Source organism: Pelophylax lessonae (assembly GCF_965119305.1).
Source record: "Pelophylax lessonae genome assembly, chromosome: 3".
Lineage (NCBI taxonomy): Eukaryota > Metazoa > Chordata > Amphibia > Anura > Ranidae > Pelophylax > Pelophylax lessonae.
Window position 1 is genome coordinate 636,648,323 of NC_138770.1, and position 27,759 is coordinate 636,676,081.

At 46.9% G+C, this 27,759-nt stretch overlaps 1 protein-coding gene across 2 annotated transcripts in view; it reads right to left on the reverse strand.

Moving 5' to 3' along the window:
- THADA (THADA armadillo repeat containing) overlaps window positions 1-27,260 on the reverse strand; it is a 1,178,628-nt gene extending 1,151,368 nt beyond the window's left edge. The window contains exons 1-6 of one of the 2 annotated variants that reach the window (XM_082249837.1): window positions 27,159-27,260; window positions 23,090-23,180; window positions 18,786-18,880; window positions 12,625-12,755; window positions 12,127-12,272; window positions 9,162-9,194 (exon numbers count right to left, since the gene is read on the reverse strand). In XM_082249837.1, the coding sequence (XP_082105963.1) occupies window positions 9,162-9,194; window positions 12,127-12,272; window positions 12,625-12,755; window positions 18,786-18,880; window positions 23,090-23,165 (481 nt within the window). In that variant the 5' untranslated portion in view covers window positions 23,166-23,180; window positions 27,159-27,260. Of the gene's footprint in view, window positions 1-9,161; window positions 9,195-12,126; window positions 12,273-12,624; window positions 12,756-18,785; window positions 18,881-23,089; window positions 23,181-27,153 lie in introns of both variants that reach the window. The other variant, XM_082249838.1, reaches the window with a different exon arrangement.
- Window positions 27,261-27,759: the final 499 nt, after the last annotated feature.

The following is a 27,759-nucleotide window of genomic DNA, read 5'->3' on the forward strand; positions in this document are numbered from 1 at the left end:
ATCCATCCCTAGCCCTGACACTCATCCCATCCACCCCCCCCCCCCAGCCCTGACACTTATCCCACCCCCCCCCCTCCCTAGCCCTGACACTCATCCCACCCCCCCCCCCTCCCTCCCTAGCCCTGACACTCATCCTCACCCCACTTTTCAAGCATAAGAGCTATTTTATGGACTTTATTTTATTTAATTATTTCATCTTGTAGCGTTGCACCAATTAACAATATAATCTTAAGTGGGTAATGTCTTCCTTATGAAGAATTTCATAAGAAAACCAGCTTGACCATGCATGGGTCAGTTTGTATAGGACAGGTTCTTTTTAAAGGCGATTTTATAGCATTTTGTTGAACATAATTAATTAGATCCAGGTCCTGAAATAAAAGTAATATTTTTTTTTTTCTAAATAAAAAAAGTTATGAAAAACTGTCCAGTTAGTATTTACCACTGACATCCAGCATGTGTGGCAGCTATAGTTGGCTCCTGAAACTTTTCTGTAGGGATTTGCTACTATTTTGTGACTAGACTGACTATCGCATTAGGTTATATCGCCTACAAAGCAAGTCAATGTATAAAAACACACATAGCTGATATATACAGAGAAGAGACACCACCCTCCTTATATGCTAGGGTCCATGTGCGTACTTCCAGTTAGACTGAAGCAAATAATAAGGAAGAAGGTAGTGGTGGGCCTTCTTATTGGAAAGTACAGCTTTCCCTGCAAACAAACTGTCATGAAAGCACTGTGAAATAAAAATATCTTTGCAAAATCTTTATTTTAATACATAAACCTGTATGAAAGATCAGTTTATACACATGAAACATACATAGAAATTCAATGTAAAACAAATATGACCTTTGGTGCCGGATCACATATAAGCGATGCAGGAACCCTACGAATCCAATGCAGGTTCCCGCATCGCATTCAACTCCCAGGCAGTTCACACTGCCATATGCAAATCGCTGGGGGTGTCAATACAAAGTTAACGACACCCCCAGATCAGTTAGTATATCCCAGTGCTAACTGTCAGTTTGGACATGAGTCGGATCGCATAGGTGTGAACAACCATGCGATCCGATTCTGGTGCAGACCCAAAAAAGGGTCCTGTGCGAGTTGTGTCCGAATGTGATACGAATTCAGCCATACAATCTGTATGGCTGAATTTGCATCGCACAGACATCAGATGTGATTTGTAGAGCAGTGCACTCCGAATCACATGCGATGTCTGTCCTCGTACATATGTGAACCGGAACTAAAACACAGAATTTTTGTAAAATCTTACCGTAAAATTCCTTTCTCTGAGTCCTCCGACAGTCGCCACCCACTCACAAGTCTTCACCAATGGGTATTGACCTTTGCTCCGTAGGAGTAGCTAGGCAACAAGAATTGTTAATACAAAAGCTTTTAGCATAGACACACCCCTAGGGGCTGTCCCCTCAGTCAATACCTCCCTGCACCAGCATTCCCAACTCAGTTTGGTAGCATAGCAGTAAGAGTACACAAAAACCCCAAAAGAGGAGCGGGGGGCGGCGACTGTCGGAGGACTCAGAGAAAGGAATTTTACGGTAAGATTTTACAAAAATTCAGTTTTCTCTTACGTCCTCCGACAGTCGCCGCCCACTCACAAGTCTTCACCAATGGGATGTCCCAAAGCAGTGTAGACATGAGGGGTGGGAGACGCAACCGTAGAAAGGCAACGCAGTACCCACATCAGAGAAAGGAACCTTACAACACAACCCAGGAAAAGTAACCCAGGGGTAAAACACCCCAACAACCAAGGGCCCACAAAAACAAGGGTCCCTAGGAAACTGCCGCACTGAGAACTTTACGGCCAAAGGAGGCATCAGCCGATGCCTGAACATCCACCTTATAGAACTTTAAGAATGTGTGAACGGACGACCAAGTCGCCGCCTTACACACCTGGGCCACAGAAGCCTGATGACGGTAAGCCCAAGACGTACTCAAGGACCTGGTAGAGTGCGCCTTCACAGGGAAGGGAGGAACCTTCCCCTTCAAGGCATAGGCTTGTTCAATGATCTGTCTGATCCATTTGGCGATGGTAGCAGCCGACGCCGCCATGCCCTTCCGAGGTCCCTCAGGAAGGACAAAGAGGGAATCCGACTTGCGAAAAGATTTAGTGGACGACAGGTAAACCCTGATCGCCCGGACAACATCCAAGGAATGTAAGGCAACCTCCTTCGGATGCTTAGGCTTCGCGCAGAGCGAAGGCAAGACAATGTCTTCATTCAGGTGAAATTCCGAGATCCTTTTCGGAAGAAAAGATGGGTTAGGCCGCAGGACCACCTTATCCTTGAGGACCACCAGGTAGGGAGAGTTGCAGGACAAAGCCACCAGCTCCGACACCCTGCGAGCCGAAGTGATTGCCACCAAAAAGGCAACCTTCTTGGACAACAGAGACAACGAGATCTCCCTGATCTCTTCAAAGGGAGCCTGTTGCAACACGGACAGAACCAAGTTCAAGTCCCATGGAGGCAAAGGGTCCCTCCTAGGAGGGGCCAAATGTCGCACCCCCTGAACAAAGGTGCTAACCAATGAATTAGACGCCACAGGGCGTTGAAAGAGAATGGCCAGCACAGAAATCTGACCCTTAATCGTGGCCAACGCCAAACACTGGTCCACGCCCGTTTGAAGGAAAGCCAACACTCTCGACACCGAGTATGAGCGAGGAGAATACCCCCTGGACTCACACCAGGCAAAATACGCTTTCCAAGTACGGTAGTAAATCTTCCCTGAAGAGGCTTTTCTAGCCTTGATCAAAGTGGGAATGACCTCAGGGGAGAGACCCCTATCCTTCAGGACCTGGCTTTCAACAGCCAGGCCGTTAAAGCCAGCGACTGTAAAGCAGGATGGAATATCGGTCCTTGAGACAGGAGATCTTCTAGAAGTGGCAGACGCCACGGAGCATCGACCGCCAGATTTACGAGGTCTGCGTACCAAGACCGGCGAGGCCAGTCCGGCGCCACCAGAATCAACGTGTGCGGTTCCGAGGCTAACCTGCGAAGAAGCCTGGACAGCAGTTGAATCGGTGGAAAGGCATACATCAGCGCACAACATCTGGAAGACATCCGGGTGAAGGGACCATTCCTTCTGGTCCAGGGTCTGGCAACTCAGATAATCCGCCTGCCAGTTCTCCACCCCCGGAATGTGAACTGCCGTTATCGCCGGGACGTGAGTCTCGGCCCAAGACAGAATGTCGGCTACTTCCCGAGCCGCTCGGGCACTCCTGGTGCCCCCTTGGTGGTTGTGGTAGGCCACCGCGGTGGCATTGTCCGTCTGAACCCGAACTGGACAGCCCGGAAGCTGGTCCGTCCACCTCAGAAGGCAAAGCTTTATCGCTCTCAATTCCAGAATGTTGATCGGAAGGGAGGACTCTTCCTCCAACCAAGTTCCCTAGGCGGACAGAACACCACCCCAGCCCGACAGGCTGGCATCCGTGGTGAGTACCGTCCATAAGAATGGACGGAAAGACTTGCCCCCTGACACCGCTGGGGACTGGAGCCACCACAGAAGATCCCTTCTGGTGTCGTGACTCAACGAGATCCGCAGATCCAGGGATTGCGGCCACCCGTCCCACTCGGCAAGAATCTCCGCTTGGAGACCCCGCGTGTGAAACTGGGCAAAAGGGATCGCCTCGAAAGACGAGACCATTAAACCTAGACATCTCATGCATGTTCCGGAGAGACGAGAGCCGGTTGTCCCTAAGGGGCCTGACCTCGTCCTGAAGAGACCGAAGCTTGTCCTCCGGCAGGAAGACCTTCGCTTGGACAGAGTCCAGAATCATTCCCAGGTAGGGAAGGCGAACCGAAGGACACAGAGTCGACTTCGGAATGTTTATGGTCCAACCGAACTCCTGCAGAGTCCGCATCGTGGTGGACAGGTCGGTCACCAGGCTCTTACTGGCGGTTGACCTTATCAGGATATCGTCCAGATACCCCAAGACAGCAATGCCCTGTGCTCGCAACAGGGCCAGAACCGGCGCCAGCACTTTGGTAAAAACCCGCGGAGCCGAAGCGAGACCGAAAGGTAACGCCACGAATTGGTAATGATCCTCCGCAATGGCGAATCGAAGGTACCTCTGGTGACCCTCGAAAATGGGGATGTGTAGGTACGCATCCTTCAGATCGATGGAGGCCATGAATTCCCCCAGACTCAGGGCAGCCACCACTGAGCGCAGGGATTCCATGCGAAACTTGCGAACCCGCACAAAGCGGTTCAGAGCTTTCAAGTCCAGAATCGGACGCACTTTGCCCTCCTTTCTGGGCACAGTGAACAGATTGGAGTAAAACCCCTGAAATCTGTCCCGATGAGGCACCGGGACCACCACCCCCTGGGTCCGCAGGTCCCGCACCGCTAGGTGCAAATCCTGCAAGCGCTCCGGAGACAGCTGAAGATTTGAGGGAAAAAAATCTGCCCGCCGGCTGAGAGAGAAATTCGATCTTGTAACCAGATCAAACGATTTCCTGAACCCATCTGTCCCGAACGCGGGCCAGCCAAGGTTGTAGGAAACCGCGCAGACGTACCCCCACCCCAGAAACGGGTGAGGGCGCCCCTTCAGGTGGAAGTGGTATGGGAAGTTGAACCAGACTGGCCGGACTTCTGCTTCCCCGCCCACGGCTTCTTCTGGGAGCCTTGGCCTTTGAATGGCTTGCCTTTGGACTGCGACCGAAAGGCACGAAAGGACCCCTGAGAGGGCCTAGACGAGGAATTCCGCTTACCACGGAAAGACTTCTGCTTGAAAGACTGGGGCAGGAGAGTACTCTTGCCCCCCGTAACCCCTTTTATCAGGGTATCCAAAGCCTCGCCAAAAAGGCGAGACCCCGCGTAGGGAAAATCCGCCAGCGTCTTGCGAGAAGATTGGTCGACCGACCAGTTCTTCAGCCAAATCAGACGACGATTAAGTATCGCCACGCTGAACAGGCGTGCAGCCAAGGGAGCTAAATTCAAGTCCGCATCGCACAAGTACATGACACCCTGATGGATCTGGTCCACCATAGCCAACGTGGTAGGTGAAGCGGAATCAGCCGCCAAGGTGCGCCTGAGCATCTTGGTCCAATCAGCAACAGCCTGTGCCGCCATAATGGAAGCAAAAATAGGCTTCAGCATAGAACCAGCCACCATATAGGCATGACGGGCAAGAGACTCTATTCTCCTGTCCGTAGGGTCCCAGAAAACCGGGGTATCCTCAGAAGGCACCGCAGTAGCTTTGTTCAAGACGGCTACCGCGTGATCCACCGGAGGCGCCACACACCAACGCTCGTCGGTGGCAGGCGCAAACGGATAAAGCAGCTTAAACTTATTGGGCACAGTAAAGGGCTTCTTTAAATTGCGCCACTGTTCATTAACCGTATGGTGAAATTCAGCAGGGCAGGGAAAAACCTGCGCTGATTTGCGAGCCCTCTGTGTTCCAAAAGAAGACACCCTAGTAGGAGGAGTAGGCTCATCCTCCAGGTGCAAGGTGTCCTTTATGGAAGCAATCAGCTCATTCATGAGTGCAAGCTCTTCAGGCGAGCCAGGGGGAGAAACAACCCCCTCCACCTCTGCCTCCCCCTCAGACCCCCCCAAGGTCCAAAGATGAGCGGGACCCTGACAAGGGTATGCCAGCCACAGCAGCCACATCGCCCTCTGAATCAGAGGAAATGGATAACCTGGCCCTTTTTGCGGATCGTTCAGCCAGCAGCATCTGCACCTGAGACACTAAGGAAGCCACTACAGTGGTCAGATCGGCCCGCTCGGGGGTGCAGCAGCCCCCTGGTCCCCCACCAGGGCGGGGGGAAACTTGCAATCCTGAGAATCCATGCCCCAGCACAGAAAAGTATAAAGGTACTGGCCCTTTAATACCACGGCGAGCGCAGCCCACCGCACACTGCTGTATGCACAGACCCCGCAGGGATAGACAATACTGAGCAAGGAATGACAGGACAAGAAGGTAAAAACCTGGAGAGAGCACACCAGACTGCTGCCACCGATCGCTGTTCCCAGAGAAAGAGGAAGTGATGCAATGCTGGCTGACTGATATAGCCTATTGAAGGCTCCAGCAAAATGGCCGCTCGGCCGGGGGAGAAGGCTACAATAAAATGGCGCCGCCATGTGCCTGGATGAGTACAGCCCGCCAAAATGGCGGCGAATGGCGCCAAAACACGGCGCTGCATAGGGACAGGGCCGGTCACAGTATTCAGGCAAATAAAATGGCGGATTGCCGCAGCGACCGCCGCACACACACATGTCTGCACACAAACTGCACCCAGAGCATAACAAACAGCAGAGCAGGATGCCCCCCCCCCCCCCCCGCACCCCACAGGCAGAGCAGCCACACAGGGATCTGACAGGGAGCCCGCAGTTACACAGACATGGGGGGTAATACACAGCCACAGACTGACACCCATACAGAAGGTCCCCACACAGAAGGTGCTTACCGTACCAGATGGCGTGGGGAGCCGTCTCCAGCGACAAACCGCTATCAGGGCAGACAGGGAGTGCCGCAGCCAGGACGCATGTGGACCGCAGTCATGGCGTCCAGTGAGGTAGCCACCTCACAGGCAGCATCCCTGCAGCGAACAGGGATGGGTCGTTCAATGTGCCAGGGTAAAACCTAAGCTGAACGCTTGATGGCAGGCTGGGGATCCATTCTTGCTCTCAGCCCTGGGATCCAGGGCGGCCAGTCCGAGACCCAGCTCCGCATGATGATTCTTCATCAGAAGATCCCTAAGCTAAGGCTGACAAAATAACAGCTAGCAAGGAAAAGAGAAAAATACTTGAAATAAAATCAAATAAAGGGTAGAAGGCTGAGACTGAGCCCCAGCACAGGAAAGCCAGCTACTCCTAAGCTAGGCAAAGTCAAACTGAGTTGGGAATGCTGGTGCAGGGAGGTATTGACTGAGGGGACAGCCCCTAGGGGTGTGTCTATGCTAAAAGCTTTTGTATTAACAATTCTTGTTGCCTAGCTACTCCTACGGAGCAAAGGTCAATACCCATTGGAGAAGACTTGTGAGTGGGCGGCGACTGTCGGAGGACGTAAGAGAAACTGGGTTTTTGACTTACCGTAAAATCCTTTTCTCTTAAGCTCATTGACAGACGCAGATTCCATATCTTGATATCCGTAGGGTATTACTGCCCCCTACAGGAGTAGGACACGAGGCAGAAAAAAAGTTCTGGCTACACCTATGGGCAGTCCCAGGGGGTATACCCTCTCTCTCCCTGCTATAGGGTGTCAGTTTTTTTTCTGCCTAGTCGGGCACTCTACTCGGGCTCTTAGTGCTTCCTGGGCTTTCCACCATCAGGCGTCGGTGCTTCAGGTTTGCAAGACGGCTACCTGGTCGTCTGTTCATACCTTTTACTAAGTTTTATAAGGTTGATGTGCTGGCATCGGCGGATGCCTCCTTTGGCCGCAAGGTTTTGCTGGCTGCTGTTTGAGGGGACCCTTGGTCTACCTCGGGGGTTCTGTTCTTCTGGTTGGCTCTGTTTTGGCCTTCTGGATTGGGTTCTTCTGTTATCCCACCCCTCATTTATGGCACTGCTTTGGGACGTCCCTACGGATATCAAGATATGGAATCTGCATCTGTCAATGAGCGACAGAGAAACTGGATTTTTGACTTACCGTAAAATTATTTTCTCTTAAGCTCATTGACAGACGCAGTACCCGCCCCTCTATTCTGAGTTGGGTTGGTATGATTTCTCTGACACTGCTTTGTTACATAACTGACATCCTATAGCAGGGAGAGAGAGGGTATACCCCCTGGGACTGCCCATAGGTGTAGCCAGAACTTTTTTTCTGCCTAGTGTCCTACTCCTGTAGGGGGCAGTATAACCCTATGGATATCAAGATATGGAATCGGCGTCTGTCAATGAGCGACAGAGAAATACGATTTGTTTTATTTAATATAGTAGCAAACTGCTAAAAATCTGTTATTGTAGATAAAAAAAATACTCACATACACTATATATATTTTAACAGAAATCTTTTTAAATGGGTACTTCAGTTCTAGTTGGGTGCTGACAAATGGCAGCTTTTTAGATTTCTAAAATTTACTGTTAATATGTTTTTGACACCCTGGAAGACATCAATCTATGACTAAACTAGTCGGTGGGTCCAGACACGACGTAGCCACGCCCCCCAACGCCGGCCAGAGACTTCCCCAATAAACGCGGGACGCCGCAACTTTGATCTATGTGTATTGGATACATTTTTTCTGCTTGCTTGCCTACATGTTTGAGTAAGTGCAATTTTTAAATAAATTCGTTTTTTTTTATGGTATCGCGCTATGTGCATTTTCTCCTTTCTGGATTATTCCCTATGGGCCTTACCCATTTCTATGTGAGGATTGGCTTTATGATACCTGCTCCAGCTCTCCCTGGATCTGCTACTCCAAAGAGTGTCCTGTGGGATCCTTGTGACTGGCCCTTACCGATAAGCGTGTTGTGGTCTATCTATTAAATTAAATGACCAATAGAGTCTGGTAAGCAGCCTATTTTACATCTCCCTTGATCACGGGTGCTCTTCAGTGGATGCTCTGTTGGACATTCTGCTAATGCTGGGACTTGTGGTTCCTCTCAACTGTGATTCGCTACTTCCCTTTTTTTTTTCACCTAAGGACTTTCATATATATATTTTTTTGGGACTATTTTTGTATTGAAGGACTTTTACAAATATTTATTATTTCACATGCTGGGATTGGTAGTCCCTCATTGTTTTACACCATTTTCACATCACTCGTATATTAATTTTCAGTGTTTGATGCCCTTTTGTCACTTGTTTACTATTCACATTTTTGTTATATATTTTTTTTGATTGTGAATATTTATTTTTAGTACTTCTTTATTAAGTGTTTGAAAATGATACAAAGGTACAGTAGTAAGGCCAAACAATGCACAATTGAAGGATAGATGCTGGCTAAAGGAACAATCATTTAACAATTCAAGCAAAATGAATGTGTGTCCATTGTGAAATGAAGAAGGGTGACCTGAACTAATACTTGTTTTTGGTTTTGGACCATGCATCTAACAATGTTGCCCTCGTCGTTTCTTCTATTTCCTATACCTGACTGCAGAGAAAAAAGCTAAACTGAAATCTGCTAGTCTGTTACAACTAAACAACACAAATGAATTATGTATAAAGTGGTAGAGAGGTATGAAGTCTTGTTACAATTACCTTGTGGTAAAAGGCTTATGGCACAGCTGCTACCTGCAAGAAAACAGAGAAGGTTTTTCATTATTCACTGTTAAAGTGTTACTAAACCCACAACAGTAAAATCAGTCCGTATATGCAGTAAAGCATGCTTGTTCTACTCATTATAGAACCTAAGCGGTTAATCCTCTGCATTGTTTAAAAAAGGGGTTTGATCCTGTCTTCTCTGATTCTCCCTTTCTTTTACTGCCCCCAATCTGTCTGTTGGTAGAACAGAGCCCTAGGAGGCACTCCGCACGTGCTCAGTTGGATGTGTATTGCTAAAGAGTAGTTGTTATTTTTTTTCCTTGGGAGAGTGCATGTGATGAGCACAGGGCCATCCTGCACTTCCCAGACAGAGGGTCAGGGATACTACAGCCTCATAGGACAGTCAGAGTAGATGGAAACTCTTCCTACAAACTTTAACCAGACACTGACAGAAGTCACAAGACTGCTGACTGCTGATGAGAGAAGGGTCATGCAGCCTCATAGGACAGTCAGGGGAGAATGAAAACTCCTCCTACAAACTTTAAGCAGACACCGATAGAAGTCACAAGACCGCTATATACTGCTGATGAGAAAAGGTATTTAGCAGTTTATATTTACTAATATAATTGCATTTCTGTTTAATGTGGGAGACCAGATATAGTGAATGCAGGGTCCGAGGTTTAGTAACACTTTAAAGGGTAACTCCACTTTCATGGGAAAAAAAAAAATAAAAAATAATATAGCGTATACAACTGAGGCTTAAAGCGGAGTTCCAGCCTCAAAAAAATGTTTTTGATAAAAATACCCTCGGGACAATCAGGGCTAGTGCATTTAAGCAACAATAGCCTCTGAACTGTCCCCTGTTTCACTTACCTTTTAGAAGAAATACTTGCCTTGAAAATGTCTTGTCCAGCGCTGCCATCTCAGGTGTGGGCAGCTGAAGCCAGAGCATCCTTTTCGGTGACGTCGGAGTCTGAGAATGCCCTGCTCATCACTTCCGGTGCAGGCGCGTCATCCCTGCACAGCTTCCGGGCATGCTCAGAAGCTGTTCAGCAGGGAATAACACGCCTGCAGCGGAAGTGACGAGCAGGGCCGGTGCAGGCGCATTGACTCCTGGAAGCGATGACGCTCATCTCCCAGGAGTCAATGAAAGCAGGAAGTGATGGCGCGGGCCGCGGCCGCAGAGGGAGGAAGTGGAAGGAAGGTAAGTATATTTTCTTTAAAAACAAGGTAAGTGAATCAAAAAAAAAAAAAATAGTGATTATCCAATTCTTTTTCAGGTAATTTAGAGCAAGTGGATGGGCCAAAGTTAATTTTGAGGCTGGAACTCCGCTTTAAGTCATATTGTAATTGAATGTTATTAAAAATGACCCTTTTAATCTGCTGCTCTGTAATATTCTGTAAAATGTAATGCACAATGGCTACCTGGAGGCTTTCTGTACACAGATGAACAGAATGCCCCCTAAAAATGTAATTTTTTGGTGAGATGCACCTAAAAAGGAAATCTCGCTAAAACCTGCCAATTTCCTCATAAGAGTCCTGCAGGTGCAGCAGCTGATTGACAATTATAAAACCACTCCCATACAAATTCACTCTGCACAAGGACACAAACAACTATATCTTCAAAATAACAAAAAGGTAGGAATCTGAAACAAAGCTTGTGGAAATCCCTGCAATGTACATAGATCACACAGTGGGGAAGGGGATGTTTTTTTCCTCAACAAGAGTGGAGTTACTCTTTAAATCAAACATTTTTATTATCTAACAGGAGAAGAAAAGGAGAAAAAGGGGGGAAAAAGAAAGAACAGAAAAAAGGAGGAAAAAAGAAGAAGAGAAATGAAAAGGAAAAAAAAGGAGAAGAGAAGGGAAAAAAAAAAAGAGAAAAGAGAAAAAAGAGAGAGAGGAGAAAAAAGAAGAGAAGAGAAAAGCGGAAAAAAAGAAGAGAAGAGAAAAGCGAAAAAAAGAAAGAAGAGAAATGCAAAAAAAAAAAAAGAGAAGTGAAAAGCGAAAAAAAGAGAAGTGAAAAAGAGAAACGAGAAGAGAAAAGAAAAAAAAGAAAAGAAAAAAAAAGAGCAACGAGAATCTGTTAAAATGAATTTGTGTCAGCCATTCAAATCAAACCTTGTGTCTTTTGGAGGCCCTGGCATCCTAGGTGAAGACTGTACAAAGAGCCTTGATATCTCTCCAAGTCCAGATTAAGCCCTGCCCCCTTCTGGCTTCACCTCCTATCAAACCGTCAATTATCAAAACCTCTACTGTCCACTGGGGAACTGATAGCCTAATGACAGGGGCAGGGTCTTCAAAAAAAGTCAAAGTCCTATGCACAACCTAGGCCTCTAATCCAGGGGGGCGGCACAGGGGCACAGGTTGTAAAAGGGGGCAGGTCCAGGCTTAAGCTCAGGATCTGAAACCGGTATTGAAAAAATTGAGCACCCCAGAAATTAAAGATCTTCTACTGTGCAGGAAGATTACCTAGAACAAGCCATAAGTCTATTACACACACCTAGTTCAGCACTATAATTTAACATGGACCACCATGCTCACACATCAGTTGCTTTTTTTTTTCGTTCAAGTACTTGGTGCTCAGAATACAAATGTGATTTCACGAGTTGAGGCTCTGGCAATTTCATCCATTAATATAAAGGGCAACCTCACTGCCCAACAGTCATGCACAGGATGTGGGGTCAGACACTCAGCCCATCTGATCCAGGAAGTCTGTACATAGCAGAGCACCCAGTCATTTCAGGAACCATTGGGCTTATACCTCAAAAAAAAAAGAAAAGTTTTGGAGGTACCAGCTATATTTGGACTTATGGGTTTCTTTATGGTACATTCAGGAGCCTGTGGGTCCCGGTCTAGGTGACAGTTTTAATAGGGTTTGCTTAGACACAGGTTAACTTTAATGTGCAGTTGGGCCACAGAGGAGTAGATGTTTAATGCCGAACTGTAAAATGTGCATTACCAAGGTTGTTCTCCATACACGATGCTATATTGTCCACCACTCTCCTAAAGTCTTCTGTATCTTCTACTGCAATATCTTTCTTTAAGCAGGCAGTCAAAGCACCGATCACATCATTTTTACATGGATCAGGAATGCTGTTTAATGCACTGAAAATCACAAGAAACAATTGCAGGTTAACTTTCAACCACAGTACTCCATGTTCCAGCATCTCTTCAGGTATTCTACAAGAAATATAATTTTAATTTTCTGCCTTGCCCCCATGAAGCGAAGCAAGGGAGACAGACCCCTGAGCAGCAAGAGTGAGACTCCTTCATAACAAAGACAGGGAATGACGCTGGGAACCGAATAGAAAAGTAAATTCTTCAGGAACCCCATATATGAACCAGATACCATTGTATCTGTACCGCCACTACTACCGCGGTACAGCCACTACAACCGAGGAATGCCCGACAAACTCAGACCTGTTTTAAATGTATATTAACAAATATTCTGCTTTACCTTGCCAAGACCCTTTTTAGTGGATTCTTGTTGTCAACTGCAAAGTACATTTCAGCCAGAACACTCATAGAGCAGCAGAGTTCCTCCGTACCTGCAGAACTGCTAGGCAGGTCTTCTAAGAGAGGCATCACCTGAAACAAGAGACAAGGTGACAGTTTACAGAAGATATTTCCAGACTTTCCTCTCCTGCCTTTTAGTCAACTATCCACACTGAAACAAACTAGTATCAGGATTCGACCATACTCTGTTGCATATATACTGTAAGTGAGCCTGCCTTAGACAGACCCTGATCCTCATCAGACCCCACCAACTTACCCCTCTACCTAATAACACTGCACTCCTCCTTTCTATCTGCCCCATTCTTAATCCTTCTTCCTTTTCTTTCATACCCTTCCCAGCCCTCTATCACAATGGGGTTGATTTACTAAAACTGAAAAGTGCAACATCTGGTGCAGCACTGCATAGAAACCAATCAGCTTCCAGTTTTTTATCTCAAAGCCTAATTGAAGGAGCTGAAGCTAGAAGCTGATTGGCTACCATACACAGCTGCACCAGACTTTGCACTTTCTAGTTTTAGTAAATAAACCCCGATGTATTTTCTTACTTCTGCATGTGTTATGATGCTCACCCTATATAACACCAACTAGACAAAGTACACTGCCCACAACATGTAACATTGTCACTACTAGTAGCATGAAGCAATACCTGGACCATATAGAGGTTGCACAGGCAGTCCAACTCCTCCAGGATGGCACATCAACATATGCCATTGCCAAAAGGTCTCAAGAGCATGGAGGAGATTCCAGGAGACAGGCAGTTACTCTAGGAGAGCTGGACAGGCCTGTAGAAGGTCCTTAACCCAATCGGCAGGACCAGTATCTACTCCTATGTGCAAGGAGGTACAGGATGAGCACTGCAAGAGCCCTACAAATTGACCTCCAGGAGGCCACTGGTGTGAATGTCTCTGACCAAACAAACAGAAACAGACTTCATGAGGATGGTCTGGGGGTCCGACGTCCTCTAGTGGGCCCTGTGCTCACTGCTCGGCACAGTGGAGCTCGATTGGCATTTGCCATTAAACATCAAAATTGCCAGGTCCAGCATTGGCGTCTTGTGCTTTTCACAGATGAAAACAGGTTCACCCTGAGCACGTGACAGACGTGAAAGGGTCTGGAGAAGTCGTGAAGAACATTATGCTGCCTGTAATATCATTCAGCTTGACCGGTTTGGTGGTGGGTCAGTGATGGTCTGGGGAGGCATTTCCATGAAGGGACGCACAGACCTCTACAGGCTGGACAATGACCCCCTGACTGCCATTAGATATCAGGATGAAATCCTTGGACCCATTGTCAGACCCTACGCTGGTGTAGTGGGTCCCTGGTTCCTCCTGGTGCACGACAATGCCCGGCCTCATGTGGCGAAAGTATGCAGCCAGTTCCCAGAGGATGAAGCAATTCATACCATTGAGTTAGGTACCTGGTAACTCTTTTTCTAGGAAGTCTTCCAGGGCACCATCTGAGAGATAGGTCTCCTCCCACCTAAAACAGGAAACACATCATCCGCCATTTTAAAAGGCCATCACATACCTCAGTGCCTCCGTAATATACAAGTACCGGAGGAACAACAGGCAAATATACACTACCCTTCCAAAAAAACTTCCACCTAAATGCCCTGGAAGACTTCCTAGAAAAAGAGTTACCGGGTACCTAACTCTTTTTTTCTCAAGTCGTCTTTCAGGGCAGCATCTGAGAGGATTTAGCAAGTAATACTACGGGGGGGGGGGGGGGGTCTACAGCCTGAAGGGCCTTTCTACTGAAAAAATCGTCTTGGCTGGACAGGAAATATATCCTGCAATATTTTGTAAGGGTACTGAAGTTCGACCAGGTTGCCACCTGGCAAATCTTGTCTGGCGTAACTCCTGCTTTCTCCACATATAAAGATGGTCAGGCCCTGGTAAAATTAGCTGTGATCCCCTTGGGCGATACCTGGTTGAGATTGGTAGATGTAAGAGATGCTAGTGTGATCTGCCAGCTCTGTGGAGCCATTGAGGTGAACCCCTTCCTCTGTCTATACTGTATGGTAGATCTTCCTAGAGGTAGATTTTCTAGCTTTTAACAGCATAGGAATCACTGATTCCGACAAACCCCTATCCTTTAGCACCTGGCTTTCAACAGCCAAGCCATTAAAGCTATCGACTGTAAAGCAGGATGGAAGATTGGCCCTTGAGACAGCAGATCTTCCCTGAGAGGAAGTCTCCACGGAACGTTGGCAACCAGCCATACCAGATCGGCATACCAAGACTGGCAAGGCGAGTCTGGAGCCGCTAGAACGACGGATTCCTTTCTGCCTCCATCCTGCAGAAGAGTCATGGCAGAAACTTGAGAGGGGGGGGAAAGGTGTAAATCAGACGTTACTGACTCCAAGAAGCCAATAGGGCATCTGTGGCATTGGCTAGAGGATCCCGACACCATGCCACAAAACTCTGTTCTTTCTGTTGAGACGAGAGGCCAACAGGTCCACCTCGGGAGTACCTCACAAAAGACACAATGAAGTGACCATTCCCCCTGGTCCAACACCGGTCAACTGAGGTAATCCGCCTACCAATTTTACATCCCTGGAACGTGTACAGCAGAGAGAGCTGGAACAAATCGTTTTGCCCACCATAGAATTCAGGCTAATTTCCGAGCCACCAGGGCACTTTATGATTGACATAGGCCACAGCCGTGGTATTGTCCGATTGAATACGTACAGGACACCCCTGAAGATGAACGGTCCAATGAGCCAGACAAAGTTTGATCGCTCGGAGTTCCAGTACATTGATCGGCAGTCTGAACTCTGGCAGAGTCCAGACCCCCCTGAGCACAATCTTTGCTAAGAACACCTCCTCACCTGGACAACCTGGCATCCGTGGTGTGGTGACAACCATCCAGTACAGGGGAAGAAAGGATTTCCCTGTCGAAGTGCTGGAGAATGAAGCAACCAGATTCCTGTCCCATTTCATCAGGATCTCTTTTTGTAGAGATCTTGTGTGAAATTCTGCAAAACGAAAACTGCCTTGAAGGTAGACACCCTCAGGCCCAGCACCCGCATGCAAGCTCGGAGGGATGACTGTCTGCTGGTCAACAGAAGCTGAATTGCCCCCTGCAATTTCTGGAAATTTTCCAGAGGAAGAAACACTCTGGCTGAGGCCGAGTCCAGGGTCAGGCCCAGATAGTCCAGACGGGTGGACGGAACCAGAACCTACTTCTGAAGCTTCAGAATCTAACCGAACTCCCTCAAAGTTTGCAGAGTAATCTCTAAGTTGTCCATTAGAGCAGTTGGAGACTACTCTTGCCAAAAAAGATCGTCCAGATACCCCAGGACCGCGATCCCCCGCTGACACAACAATGCCAGCACCGAGGCCAACACTTTCGTTAAGACCCGAGGAGTGGAGGTGAGACAAAAGGGTAACGCCACAAACTGATAATGCTCCTTGCTCACGACAAAGTGGAGGAAGGGCTGGTGACCAGCACATATTGGAATGTGAAGGTAGGCATCCTTGATGTCGATAGAAGCGAGAAAATCTCCCAGATATAGGAATGCCACAACCGTGCGAATGGACTCTATTTGGAACTTCTGTACCGGCACAAAGCAGTTTAGCGCCTTGAGGTCCAGAACTGGACGATCCCTGTCTTCCTTCCTGTGAACAGGCTTGAGTGGAACCCCTGAAAACGTTCCTAATTTGGATCTGGGACAAAAAACCCTTGGAGTAACAAGTCTCGCACTGCCCCAAAGAGACCCCGTAAGCGATCTGGGGACAGGAAAGTGAATGGATCCAGAAATCAGCAAAGACATCCCCCCACCCTAGATATGGGTGAGGGCTCCCCTTCATGCAGAAGAAGACTTGTCCGCAGGTCTGGAAGAGCCCGTTCGTGGCTTGCCAGACTAGATCCAAGAGTCAGCACTAGGGAATGAGGAGGGGCTCCCACCGCTAAATCACCCCCCATACAGCTCCAAAAACATGGCCGCCGCTATTTTCACAAGAAAATGGCCTCCGAGGCTACACAAACGTGGCCACCAAGCTATAGCACAAAAAAGCTACAAGAAAATGGCGGTCCCACGCGGCTCCCGGGGGAACCCCAGGAGCACCGAATATGATCCCAGCAGGAAGGGGGGCCCTGGCAGGAGCACTCACAAGGCACAGCCCCCTCCCAAAAATCGATCGTACATTCGCCAGCGGCGTGCTCCCCCCCACCCCTGTCACCGGCTCAACACCCCAGACTGACCTAAAAAGGTATGGCGGAGGTGTGGGCAGATGGGGGGTTGTAACAAGTCCGCAGAGACCACCAATAAAACAGGGGGGGGGTGCATGAGAAGGACGGGGTCCGACTAGACCATCCCAGGGAGGGGCCCACGTCCACCCCAAAACCCTCCAGGGGTAGTGGGGGGGGCAGCTACTTACCATACCAGGAACAAGGTGGGCATCGCTCCTGACAGACCACCGCTCCATCGGAATGTGGGTGGCTGTCGGCCAGGAGGAACGCTGCAACTCAGGCCGAGGTTAGATTGTATGCACCCTCGCAAGATGTTTAAATAGCAGGCAAGCCCCTGTCCAGTAGGACTATGTTGCGGCTGACCTAGCGCGGAGCTGAGGCCTGCGTGCACTCTCTGGCCAGACTGGGGAAACCCTCTGGATCTAGGTTATCCAGTCTGTCGTCCAGTTGGGCAGTTGATTGCAGCTTCTCACAGGAAACTAAATAACAGAAAGATAGAAAAAATTCTATGTAAAAAGGAATAAAGTTGCCAGGACCAGAGATCCAAGCAAGGAACTAGGTCCTAACTCCTGACTAGGCAGAAAAAAAATGAGTGGCTATAGCCGAAAGTGGGAGTATACCCCCAGAGACTGCCCCATAGGTGTAGTCAATTTTTTTCTGCCTAGTGTCCTACTCCAGCAGGGAGCAGCATAACCCAACGGTGAAAAAGATAAGGAGCTGTGTCTATCAATGAATGAAAGAGAAAATTGTTTAACATTTTGGATGGAGTGGAGTGAGATTAAAACAGGTTTTTATTGCGGTCTGTGCCCCTGTTAGGGAGATTCACCCTCTCTTTTTGTCCAATTTACCATTATCATTGAAAGTGAAAGTAAAAGAAGATCTAAAATTTTGGGTTGACATCAGAACAGGAAAAGAGCAGAAATCCTTCAATGGGGACAATAGTTCTCATGACCATGATGAGCCTGATCCTCACTTTGGAGGAATTTCCTCACACTTTCTGTTTTGGCTATGGGGCAGGAAGCAAAGGGAAATATCCCCTATGGGGGAAAAAAATAAAAATAAATAGACGGGGGTTATAATCCTGCCTTACTCCAAAATGAAAAAAAATAAATAAAAATGCTTTGCCTATACTTCTACTTTTGTGATGCTAGCATTTGGAGGGTTTCATCAACCAAAGAATATCAACCAGACTTTTATCTTGGCAGAAGGTTTTTTTACCTTAATGCATTCTATGCATTAGGGCAAAAAAAATTCTGTGTTTACCTCCCTTCCCCAGAGCCCCCCTTTACTTACCCAAGTCTGATGTCCATAAGGCGCTATGCACAAGAGCAGCATCACTTCTTTTTTTTCTCTCCTCATTAGCTCAGACACAGCAGCAATAGCCATTGGCTCAATCACAGCTAGTGAGGGGGGGAGCAGGGTCGGGGGCAAAGCCACGCTGTGTGTGTTAATGAACACACAGATTGTAGCTCAGAAGCAAGCCTGCATTAATGCCTCCATAGGAAGTTTGCTATCGGGGGCACTCAGGCAGGAGCACTGGCGTGGGACCACAGAAGAGGAGGAACAGAGTTGCTCTGTGCAAAACCATTACACAGAGCAAGCAAGTATAACAGGTTTATTATTTAAAAATACCATACCTTTACAATTACTTTAACTTCAGGAATCCCATCACCATCAACTACCACAATTATTTTGGGATCACAGCTCCCCTTCAAGGGTATTAATCAACAAAACATCACAGAAAATACAGCTGGATCCCTGACACACCTCCTGCTGCAGCAGAAGCACAGAGACTTCATGGTGTGGAAGAACAGACCCAGTGAAGGCAGGGTGGTCTCATTGCTGGATTCAGAGAAAGAAATCCTCCATCACTTATAAAATAAAACTGATACATTTTCCAGTTGTTACCTTTTTGATGCAATGGATTTGCTGAACTCCATCTTGTAACTGTAAACACCGAAGAAGAAGAGAAGGCAAACCTTCTGCCTCGCCATCTGTAAAATCTATAGAAACATAAAATGTATATTTATATGTTAGTTATTTGCTGCTTTATAGTACACAGCAGTCCAATATATTATTCTGTATGGTCTGTCCTGGACAACGAATCACCTCTTCACCCTGGTGAATAATGATCAATTCCAGCCAGCCAGTGAAAACTTTCAGTACCGTATATTTATTTTATTATACAAACACAGTGACAGGGCTCAAGTAAGGTAGGTCATTACATTTCCTTTTATCTGACTTCTGTGTATCAATAATAAGAATAAGAACACACAGCTCCATAAGAGTCTGAATATGAGAGCAGTGAGGGTGTACGTCCTCTAGTCTGTGCTTGGTAATTCCCTCTTTCTTCACTTTCTGCATCAATAAACAAAAAAAAAAAAACACACAGTTACCTGCCCCTGGATCCAGCGATGTCCTCACCCGAGCCGGCTCTTTGCCAGTCTTCGAGTGCAGGTGTTGGCATCCTATCTGAATCCTTCTGGCTTCAAGTGGTTGAAAACTTCCCTCTACTTTTTTTCCCCTTTAGGTAAGCCTATAATAAGTCTTACCTATAGGTACTGTAAATATCTCTTAAATCTACACAGTTTAAGAGACATTTACTGTATACTGCGCCAATGACATCATCGGTGCATGCATTCGGAAAGGAACGGTCGGCTGTGACGTTTCTTCAGAGCCCTGTGCCATGACTGGCGGCTCCCGTGCGCATGTGCGGGAGTGACGTCAAGCGGCTCCGGCTAGTAGCACAGTCGGAGTCTGAGGACCCGGAAGGAAGACGGGCAAAGATGGATGCAGCCTCCAGCGGGAATGACAAGGGCTTTGTTTGCAGGTGTCACATAATGTGCTAGTATGTGATGCATACTATCACGTTATGCCTTTACTTTGCAGGTAAAAGAGAAAAAAAAAAAGCAGACTTTACTTCCTCTTTCACAGCCTGCCCACTGCGCATGCCTGAGCCCTGCTGCGCTCCGTGACTGGTTCTGCAGTCTCCTGAGACCCGTGTCCCAAGAGGCTGTGGTGAAAGAGAGGGGGGCTGAACTTCCGTTCAGATGGCCACGGCAATCTGACCTAAAGTTGGAGCAGGTACCTGTCAAAATTAGGTACCCGCCCCCCAAAAAAACATCCCAAATATTGAGGGGGGGGTGGTAGTAAGAAAAGCGTAACTTCCCCAACTTCCCCTTTTGGGTGAAGTTCCGTTTTAAGCAGGCAATAGATGACTCGATTTCCCTCAACCACAGGTGGAAAGTAAATCACTCAATTTCCCCATCAACACATTCAGTGTTGATGGAGTAATGCCTCCCGCTACATTATTTTGTTCTGCCACCGGCGGTGAGAAGGTGGGGGGGGGGGCATCTTTCTGGGTGGCAGAATACAATGATTACTGCTAGCAGCTATAGGCCATCTGAGATCCGACAGGCTGGTTGTAACCGAGTCAATCGATGGATCAATTTCGGTACAATCAGCATGCCCATACATGGATCAAATCTCAGCCAGTCCCTGCAGAACCAGTCGAATTTGATCCATGTTTGGCTGGCTTTGGCTTTAGAACAGGTGAAACAAAAGGAATGGATGTACTCCGCCCCATTAGCTGGGACAGTGCTTGTGCAGGAGGGAAGGTTCTATACCACAGCACTCTTTCTACAGCTAGAATGTGTACCGAAGGTTGCAAGGGAACTAACGCATTTCAGGAATCCCCATCCCCTGCATCAGGGCTAACAATAAATATATTTGATAATAATCCTTAAAATATAAATATATAATTTCTGTAACAAATGTATTTAAAGTGATAATAAACCTTCATTTTTTTAATCATATGCAGCAGCAGATTTAATCACTTACTGAGTATGCAACTTGTTTATCTTTTAATCCTTGCTAATGCTTCAGTTTAAGTTGGTGCCATGACTGCTGTCCCTTGTTTCAGGGTGGCTCTTTTCTCTCCAAGCGTCCTATGCAGCCACCCTTGCATGCAAGGACCAGAGTTTCCCTACAATGTATGCATCAAGAGAAACACACAGCCCCATAGCTTAGAATGGCAAGGCACTCCTCCGCTCTTTCCTCCTCCTCCCCCATCATCTCTAAGCTAACAAACTGTCTGAAGACTGCACTGTTGCACGCTCATTACAGTGGACATACCTTCCTAAGGGGTCTTCTGGGTCTGGGAACCAAAGAGACAGTCCAAAGCCCTGGACCTGTATAGGTATCTGTGGCTAACTACATGCTTTGCACTTCATGCCAAGGTGTGTGCCTAATGCAGGATCCAGTGCCTGAAGGAAACATTATGGGCCAGCCCCATACAGCAAGGTATAGGTAGAGGACCCAAAGTATAACAAGAAGGAGTACCAATCCAGAAACTTCTAGATAGCCCATGGCGATAAGCAGTAAGATCTTGATGAATGTGTCAGAAAAAGAAGGAACAGTTAAAAAGAAAAAAACTTCTCCAAAGAAGAAGAGTTCCATCAAGTAAGGACACTAGCAAAACATGTGACATCTCGTGTAGTGGGTGAGGTTATACAAGTGTACAATAGAGGTGACCCTAACAATTATTTTGCCAGTGCCCAATCAACTGAAGGGAGCCTGCAAATAACTTATAGTCTAGGAATACAAACTATGTGTCCTTTACTGTACAATTAAAGTGTAGGGTCACCTTTTCAGAAAAAAAAAAAAATGAAAAAGGTAAACTAATACCCTTCACCTCCCCACAGTGCCCACGCAGCCAGTGCAGCACTCTGGGGAATTGTAATCCCAACTCTGATCTGTTTCTGGAATTCTGCAGAATAAAGAGAGAAAAGAGCCGGGATTTTTTATCCCCAGACTGCTACATCGGCTGTGTGGGCACTTACAGCTCATTACTCACAGAGGTAAGTACAGCAGGGAATGGGGTGGAGGGGGGAATGGGGTGGAGTGGAGATTCGGGTGGGGTGGAGCGTGGGGTGGGTGTAGGGTGTTAGTTTATCTTTTATTTTTTTTTCTAAAAAGGAGAATTAACCTTAAAAATAAATTATAAGGGGTTTTAACCCTTTCCTACTCTATTCGAAACAAAAAAAGATTGGGCTATACATACACTTTAAAGAAGTATGGCCAAAGCTTTTTTGGCTACACTTCTCCTGTGGGTCACAGGAGTGCAGTTAGTTCTCCGTTAAAGTCCAATTTTTGGCTTATGTCACAGAGCCAGTCTAGGCTCTGAAAAGATCCTGACCATATGGTTAGGATGTGTCCAGGAGCCTGGAACGACAGCTGGCTCAGAGTGTAAGCCTGACCCAGCTGCTCCCCTCCCTTAGCCCAGCGCTCCAGTCAGCACAGAAGGGGCAGAACAGAAAGCCAATCAAGTGACTGACAGTCAGCAGCTCTCTGGAGCCTGAAGACCAAGAGCTAAGCGTTCAGCGTTGTTTGATCGCTCAGTTTTTGATCTTAGAGGTGGTGGTGGACAGATACACCTGGGATTGGTGCTGCAGCCATCTAGAGGAGTATGATTTTTTATTTTTTTTGTCAGCTCTACACTTCTAAATTCAGAAGGTTTTTTTTTTTTTTATCTTAAAAGGGATTGTAAAGGCAGAAGGTTTAATGCATTAAGATGAAAAGGCCATCTGTGTGCAGCAGCCCCCTCAGCCCCCCTAATACTTAACTGAGCCCATCTTTATTCAGCTAAGTTGCAGGAGTGTCTAAGCTGCCCGGGACTCCCCTCCTCATTGGCGCCCGCTGCTGTCAATCAAAACCATTCACCCAATCAGGAAAGAGAGGGGCTGGGGCGGGGTCGCGGCTCTGTGTCTGAATGGACACAGGGAGCTATGACACAGCTCAGGTGCCCCCATAGTAAGCTGCTTGCTGTGGGGGCACTCAACAGGAGGGAGGGGGCAGGAGCACTGAGGAGGGACACGAGTAGAGGAGGATCAGGGCTGCTTTGTGCAAAATCAACTGCAGAGAGCAGGTAAGTATAACATGTTTGTTTTTTAAAAACGAGACTTTACAATCATTATTCATTCAAAATTCATTAGGATAACAAAAACAAAAAAAAAAAACTTCTGCTTTTCCAATTCCTTTAAAATCAATCTACCCAAAACAAATATTTTAGGTCAGGTTCCAAGATCACAGAAGATCACTTCAAACTCAAAAAGCCATTCAATGCAGCAAAATTGTCACACATGTGTACTCTCATATCTGGATGGACTATCCCTTTAAAACCATTCCTACAAAAGCTGGGGTGATTAACGTACTTTTAAGTAGATCAATGCTGGGTCCATCCAGTGTCAGGACATCTACTTTGATCTCTTTTTTCTTCTTTAAGACCATCTTGAAGTTCGGTATCTATGTGAAAACAAAAGAAAATATACATTGACAAACCGTTTTGCGAGTGCCAAGTGAGTGACCTCCTATGGTCAGTGTGCCGAGGGGCACAGGATGTAGAAGACAGCGAGGACCAATGTAGCAGCAGCTCCTATAGCGATTCTTTGCTTCCACGGGGACTGGTGTGCATACATTCGGTTAGGGGGGGGGGGGGGGAAGGGTGGGCAAGGAATGGCTATGGCTATGATTGGCTGTTGGCTTTGACAGCTTCCTGGCGGGATAGCTCAGGTGGGGTTCAGATTTGCGTAAAAATACACTTGAGCTCATCGCTGGTTACCATGCAGCACGGCAGCCCCATGGCATGGGATCCAGAAAAGACAGCGAGGACCACTGCAGCAGCGGTGACTACTACAGGGATCAGTCGGATGAGGAGTATATACAGTATCTCACAAAAATTAGTACACCCCTCACATTTTTGTAAATATTTTATTATATCTTTTCATGTGACAACACTGAAGAAATAACACTTTGCTACAATGTAAAGTAGTGAGTGTACAGCTTGTATAACAGTGTAAATTTGCTGTCCCCTCAAAATAACTCAACACACCGCTATTAATGTCTAAACCACTGGCAGCAAAAGTGAGTACACCCCTAGGTTAAAAGGTCCAAATTGTGTCAATATTTTGTGTGGCCACCATTATTTTCCAGCACAGCCTTAACCCTCTTGGGCATGGAGTTCACCAGAGCTTCACAGGTTGTCACTGGAGTCCTCTTCCACTCCTCCATGATGACATCACGGAGCTGGTGGATGTTAGAGACCTTGCACTCCTCCACCTTCCATATGAGGATGCCCCACAGATGCTGAATAGGGTTTAGGCCTGGAAACATGCGTGGCCAATCCATCACCTTTACCCTCAACTTCTTTAGCAAGGCATCGCTCATCTTGGAGGTGTGTTTGGGGTCGTTATCATGTTGGAATACTGCCCTGCGGGGCAGTCTCCGAAGGGAGGGGATCATGCTCTGCTTCAGTATGTCACAGTACATGTTGGCATTCATGGTTCCCTCAATGAACTGTAGCCCCCCAGTGCCGGCAGCACTCATGCAGCCCCAGACCATGACACTCCCACCACCATGCATGACTGTAGGCAAGACACACTTGTCTTTGTACTCCTCATCTGGTTGCTGTGACACATACTTGACACCATCTGAACCAAATAAGTTTATCTTGGTCTCATCAGACTACAGGACATGGTTCCAGTAATCCATGTCCTTGGTCTGCTTGACTGTTTGCGGGCTTTCTTGTGCATCATCTTTAGAAGAGGTTTCCTTCTAAGACGACAGCCATGCAGACCAATTTGATGCAGTTTGCGGCATATGGTCTGAGCACTGACAGGCTGAACCCCTTCAACCTCTGCAGCAATGCTGGCAGCACTCATACATCTATTTCCCAAAGACAACCTCTGGATATGACGCTGAGCATGCGCACTCCAACTTCTTTGGTTGACCATTGCGAGGCCTGTTCTGAGTGGAACCTGTCCTGTTAAAGCGGTTGTATACTGAACAAAAAAAAAACCCTGCAAGACAAAGGCATAATGAGATAGTATGCATCGCATACTAGCTCATTATGAAATACTTAGCTTAAAACGAAGCCCTGACACGGACCCCCGGACACCGCTGTGTGAGCTGACATGCTCCCTCTGCGTCTCTTCCGGGTTTCGGCGGCTCCAGTGTGGTGAGTGGCCGGAGCCGCGATCACGTCACTCCCGCGCATGCGCGCGAAAGTCATTTTCCGGCAAGTGCCTGGCATGGAACTCTGAAGGTCCGCCGGACCTTCAGAGCTCATGCGAAGCTAGCGTCAGCAGCTGCATGCAGGGCAAATATCTCCTAAACCGTGCAGGTTTAGGAGATATTAATTGTACCTACAGGTAAGCCTTATTATAGGCTTACCTATAGGTAAAAGTCACAAAAATGACTATACTACCGCTTTAAACCGCTGTTTGGTCTTGGCCACCGTGCTGCAGCTCAGTTTCAGGGTCTTGGCAATCTTCTTATAGCCGAGGCCATCTTTATGTAGAGCAACAATACTTTTTTTTTCAGATCCTCAGAGAGTTCTTTGCCATGAGGTACCATGTTGAACTTCCAGTGACCAGTATGAGAGAGTGAGAGCGATAACACCAAAGTTACCATGTCTGCTCCCCATTCACACCTGAGACCTTGTAACACTAATGAGTCACATGACCCTGGGGAGGGAAAATGGCTAATAGGGCCCAATTTGGACATTTTCCCTTAGGGGTGTACTCACTTTTGTTGCCAGCAGTTTAGACATTAATGGCTGTGTGTTGAGTTATTTTAAGGGGACAGCAAATGTACACTGTTATACAAGCTGTACATTCACTACTTTACATTGTAGCAAAGTGTAATTTCTTCAGTGTTGTCACATGAAAAGGTATAATAAAATATTTACAGAAATGTGAGGGTGTACTTACTTTTGTGAGATACTGTAGATTTACATTATGCCAGGCTGACCACATGTACTACACAAAAATATCCATACCTGGAAATAAGCTTGACCTTTTCCCACCAGCCATACGCATACATGCGGCCCTATGTGAACATTTTTCTGTGCTGAGAGCACGCCACCTGCACTCTCCCAGCACGGTTACCAGTGAGTACTGGAAGGCTCCCGATGTATACTTGCGATCAAGAGCTTTCAGATCATGTGACTGCTTTTACAGCCAATCACAGTGGTCCTATGATCAGAATGCCCGCCTCCCAGGAATTCAAAGCCTACCAAAAGGCCAGGAGGTGGTGGTGGGACGGGGTTATAGGCTCATTTGCACCACAATCTCTGTGCTCACTTTGTGTATCTGCAAGCCGGTTTGCACAAGTTTTCAGTGTTTACATGAACTTGCAAAGCTTTTATCGTTTATTTAAAACTTGCATTTATGCATATTTACATGCATTTATGTGCATTTTTGGATGTGGAAAAATGCAGTAAATGCATTAAACGCACATGAAAGCCCTGCAATGGTATAAAGTAAAATTAGCTCATTGGAATACATTGAGAAGTCTTGCATATGTGTTTGTACTGCATTTAAAAACACACCTGACTGCATCTGATGCCAATGAGCCCTTAGTGCGTTTCTGAATGCGTGTGTTCACGCGCTTTGAGTGCGTTTACAATGTGTTTCCAATTCTGTAATAATTCTTTCATTTATTTTTTTTTAGTAAGAGTTCCTTCATGCCAGAATCGCTGGGGTGCATTTTTGAGCACATTCCCAACACATGGCAGTCAAAAATAATGGCCCTGCATTGCATTTTCCCAGTGCGAAAAAAAATATGGTATACACTACTTTTTTTTTTTTTTTTAGCGCAACTTTATCAAATGCACGCAAACACGCACAAATGCGCAAAAGACCAACACACTGAAAAACAAAAAAAACAGCAAACGCAAAGTGTGTAAAATTCACACCAATGCATTACAAAAACTGCAACGTCCATATATTAGCAGATGCATTGTGCTGTGAATGTGCCCTTAGTTGCATCCATATGCGTTTGTGGGGCATTTGCACGTTTTTAGGTGCGTTTGTGTGCGTTTACGGACATCTGCTGTGCGTTCCTATGCTGAAAAATGCAGCGCGCTGTACCTTTTTTTCAAACACACATGAAAGTGCTGCAATAGCGTGTACTAGAGTCATTGGAATACATTCATTTTTATTGCATACACTCTCGTGCTGCATTTTTGCTGCGTTTAAAAACGCATCTGGTGTAAATGAGCCCCTAAAAGTTTTCTTGCTGCGCCCCCAGCACTCCCCCCATTCATACAAGGACTGTACCTGTCACACTGTCAGTCATACACACAGACAGTACATCCAATTTCAAAGTGCAAGAGCCAAACATAAGGAATCAACACCTATACACTCAGCAGCTGCTGCATTACAAGAAGCCCTTTACTTCCTACACCTAGGATGACCCATCCTCCCACAATACTCACTTTACCTGGCTATGTCTCTCCGGTTCCCCCGAGCTCTGCTCACCATGTGCAGGAAGTCAGCAGGAGACAATCAGCTACATGTCAGTGCCACAAGCCCCCGGCCTGCTATAGCAGAAAACTTACCTAGCGCTAGTGAAATATGTCTGCATAATCGGAACACGGCGGCCATTTTCTAGAAGCACAAAGCCAGGCAAAGCTAGTGAGCCGGCGCAACAAAAATGGCTCCTGAGCCGGAGACAGAGCTGGAACGCAAGACACACCAAGCGTTCTGTACAACATTTCAAGGACCAGAAATAAATTCGTTATTTTGTTAATATACTAAGTTGTTATTTTGCATATTATTTTCAGTTTTAAACCACTTCATCTCTGGAAAATGTAGGCTCCGTTTATACTTGTATGACTCCAAAGTTGCGCCGACTTTGAAGTGCAACTTTGACGCAAATTTGGATGGGTGCAACTTGGATACGACTGTGGCTTTGACCAGTGATAATGGACAACTGTTGCACATAAGTTGCATTGTATAACATTCAGGTATGACTTTCATGCAGCTTCTGAGGATAACATTGAAGTCTATAGAGGTGCTGTGAAATTTTCATTGGAAGAAGG